This window comes from Dromiciops gliroides, chromosome 2 (assembly GCF_019393635.1).
Source record: "Dromiciops gliroides isolate mDroGli1 chromosome 2, mDroGli1.pri, whole genome shotgun sequence".
NCBI classification, from domain to species: domain Eukaryota; kingdom Metazoa; phylum Chordata; class Mammalia; order Microbiotheria; family Microbiotheriidae; genus Dromiciops; species Dromiciops gliroides.
In genome coordinates, this window is record NC_057862.1 from 426,919,437 (window position 1) to 426,922,391 (window position 2,955).

The 2,955-nt window shown below is 43.7% G+C and overlaps 1 protein-coding gene across 1 annotated transcript; it reads right to left on the bottom strand.

Moving 5' to 3' along the window:
• Positions 1–674: 674 nt before the first annotated feature.
• On the bottom strand, positions 675–1,625 carry LOC122738087 (olfactory receptor 1K1-like). Its single transcript, XM_043980147.1, has one exon. The coding sequence runs from the start codon at positions 1,623–1,625 to the stop codon at positions 675–677; it is 951 nt and encodes a 316-aa protein (XP_043836082.1).
• Positions 1,626–2,955: the final 1,330 nt, after the last annotated feature.

Below are 2,955 nucleotides of genomic sequence, written 5' to 3' on the forward strand. Positions count from 1 at the left end.
ATGTTCTATAAATGCTTATTCCTCCCTCTCCCCTTCCAGGTCTAATCCTATCATTCTATGAATCAAAGTAAACCAGAGACTATAGGTGGGATTGATTGTAATCTGAGAATATCCCTTTCCTGCCTCAGGTTCCATTTTCTCACAGTACAGCATTCAAGGAAAGATCTGAAAGGGCCAAAGAAGAGGAGGGTGAGGGGAAGGAAGGGCACTGACTTGGAGTGTGAGACCTGGATTTGATTTTTAGCTCTGCTATTTGTGTGATCTTTGATAAGTCACTTAACTCCCCTGAACATCAGGTTTCTCCTCTGAACCACAAGACAGTAGAAGCTAAAGGTGAGCTCTAGTACATACACTCTGTGATTTTATGTTTGAGGCAATATATAGGGTGGAGATAGGGTTGTGGGGTGGAGGTGGTGACGTGTCTCCATACACATGAGTGTGTCTATGCATGAGAGTGGCAAAAGTGCTGGATTTGAAGTCAGATTTAAGATCAAATCCCACCTTTGCCACTTACTAGAGCTGTGACGTTGATGAAGTTATTACCCCTTTGTGGGCCTCACTTCCCTCATCTGTAACCTGAGAATATTGGACTAGATCATATCTTCCAACTCTAGTACCCGATAATCCATTCAGTTATTGGTCTTTTCTGTCTCTCAGGGAAGCAAGTCCAGTCCTTAGGTGGGCTCGGTTGAGATTCTACGTCCAGTAAAGAGAGCTCGGAGTGCCCCCTGAACATCTCGGTTCCTGAGGCTGTAAATAACTGGGTTGAGCATGGGGGTCACTACTGTATACATGACGGTGGCCACACGGCCCCGCTCAGCCTCATATCGTGCTGTGGGCTGGAAGTAGACCGCAATGACTGTGCCATAGAAGAGACTTACCACAGCCAGGTGGGAGCCACAGGTGGACACAGCCCGGAGCCGTCCAGACACCGAGGGAAGGCGTAACACGGCAACAGCAATGGCACCATAGGAGGCCAAGATGAGCAGGAAGGGTGTGACCACCACAGCAGCCCCCTCAGTGAAGATGAGTAATTGAATATGGCGAGTGTCAGAACAGGCAAGCCGCAGGAGGGGCTGGTGGTCACAAAAGAAGTGGGGCACACTCCGAGAAGCACAGAAGGACAGGCGGGCCATGAGCAGGATGTGCAGCAATGAGTGGGTATGAGAAACAATCCAGGCAGCTGCCACGAGCCCTGTACACATGGCTCTGGACATTCGGACTGCATAGTGTAGTGGGTGCCGGATGGCCACGTAGCGATCATAGGCCATGGCAGCCAGCAGGCAGCTGTCAGTCACACCCAAGGCAAAGAAGAAATACATCTGAGTTAGGCAGCCTGCCCGTGAGATGGAGCGGTCATGGGCCAACAGGTTGGCCAACATCTTGGGCACGGTGACAGAGGTGAAGCAGAGGTCGGCGAAAGAGAGGTGGGCCAGCAGGAAATACATGGGGGCATGGAGGGCTGGACTGGCCCGGATGGCTGCCACAATTAGGCCATTCCCCATCACACCTGCTATATACAAGACCAGGAATAGAGCAAAGAGAGGCCGTAGTTGTGCCGGGCTTGTGGACAAACCTAGAAGGATAAATGGGGCCCCTTCAGAAGACCTGTTGGTCCCATCCATATTCTGGTTAGTCTTCCACTCAAGGGAATTTGGGTAAGTCACTCTCCCTCTCTGGGCTCAGTTTCCTCATCTGAAAAATGTATTTAACAAATACTTATTAAGCACTTACTCTGGGGAGAGGACTATTTTTTATTCTAGGCATGATACAAAGTTGATATAATATACAGAATCTTTCTCTCAGTGAGTTTACAGGCTAGTAAGAAAGCTAGGTGATATTTGAGAAAATGTGTTCCAGTAGGGTTATGAATGGATTAATGGGAAGAAGGATCATGAAGTCAAGAAGACTTATTAGACCATTGTAATAGTCCATGAAGAAAACCCCAAATGAAGTCACGAAGAGTCAGACATTATTGAAACAACTGAAGAACAACAACAACCTGGAGTAAAGAAGACTTGAGTTCAAATCTGCCTTCAGATACTTGCTATTTGTGTGACCTGGGGCAAGTCACTTAGCTTCTGTTTGTTTCAGGGTCATCATCTGTAAAATGGGAATAATGATAACACTTTTGTCCCTGGATTGTTGTGAGGATTGAGTAAGGTAGTAATTGTAAAGCACTTAGCACACAGTATTTAGCACATAGGAAACACTATGTAAATTTTAGCTAGTAGTAGAAGGATAAGATATGAATACCAATAATAATAATTCACAATAACATATGAATTCATGAAGTAGAAACTCTCAACAACTCTATGAAAATTGTTCCAAATCACTAATAGGAGAAGTATAAATTAAAACAACTCTGACTTTTCACCTTATACCCAATCTGGTGGGTGTAACCCCAATCAGTGTTGAAGGGACTGAAGGAGGATAGGCAGACTAATACCTTGTTAGTGGAGCAGTAAATTAGTCTATCTGTTCTGGAGCATAATTCGAAATTCTTCTAAATTTGAAATTTGAATTCTTCTAAAAAATGATTAACCTGTTTATACTGTTTGACCCAGGGATACACAGCAGTTATTCCCAGAAATCAAAGAGAGAGAACGTATGTCACGCATTCCTGATACAAAGTTACAGAGGTGAGAGATAGGATGTCAGCTTAAGGAATAACTAGCAGGCCAGTTCTACTGAAATGAAGAGTGTTTGAAAGGAACTACTATGAAATAATATTTATTTCAACTAACACACTTTGTTTTTTGTTCTTAACCTTCTAAATGTACACCAAATATAGCAAAGTATTTCTAGCATTTTTTTTCATAGTACCAAAAAACTAAACAAAGTACATGCCCACTGAATGAGAGATAGCTGAATCCACTGAATGTAATAGAATAATTTTATGTCATAAGAAACCACTAATACAAAGAATTCAAAGAAACTTATGCAGAGTGAATG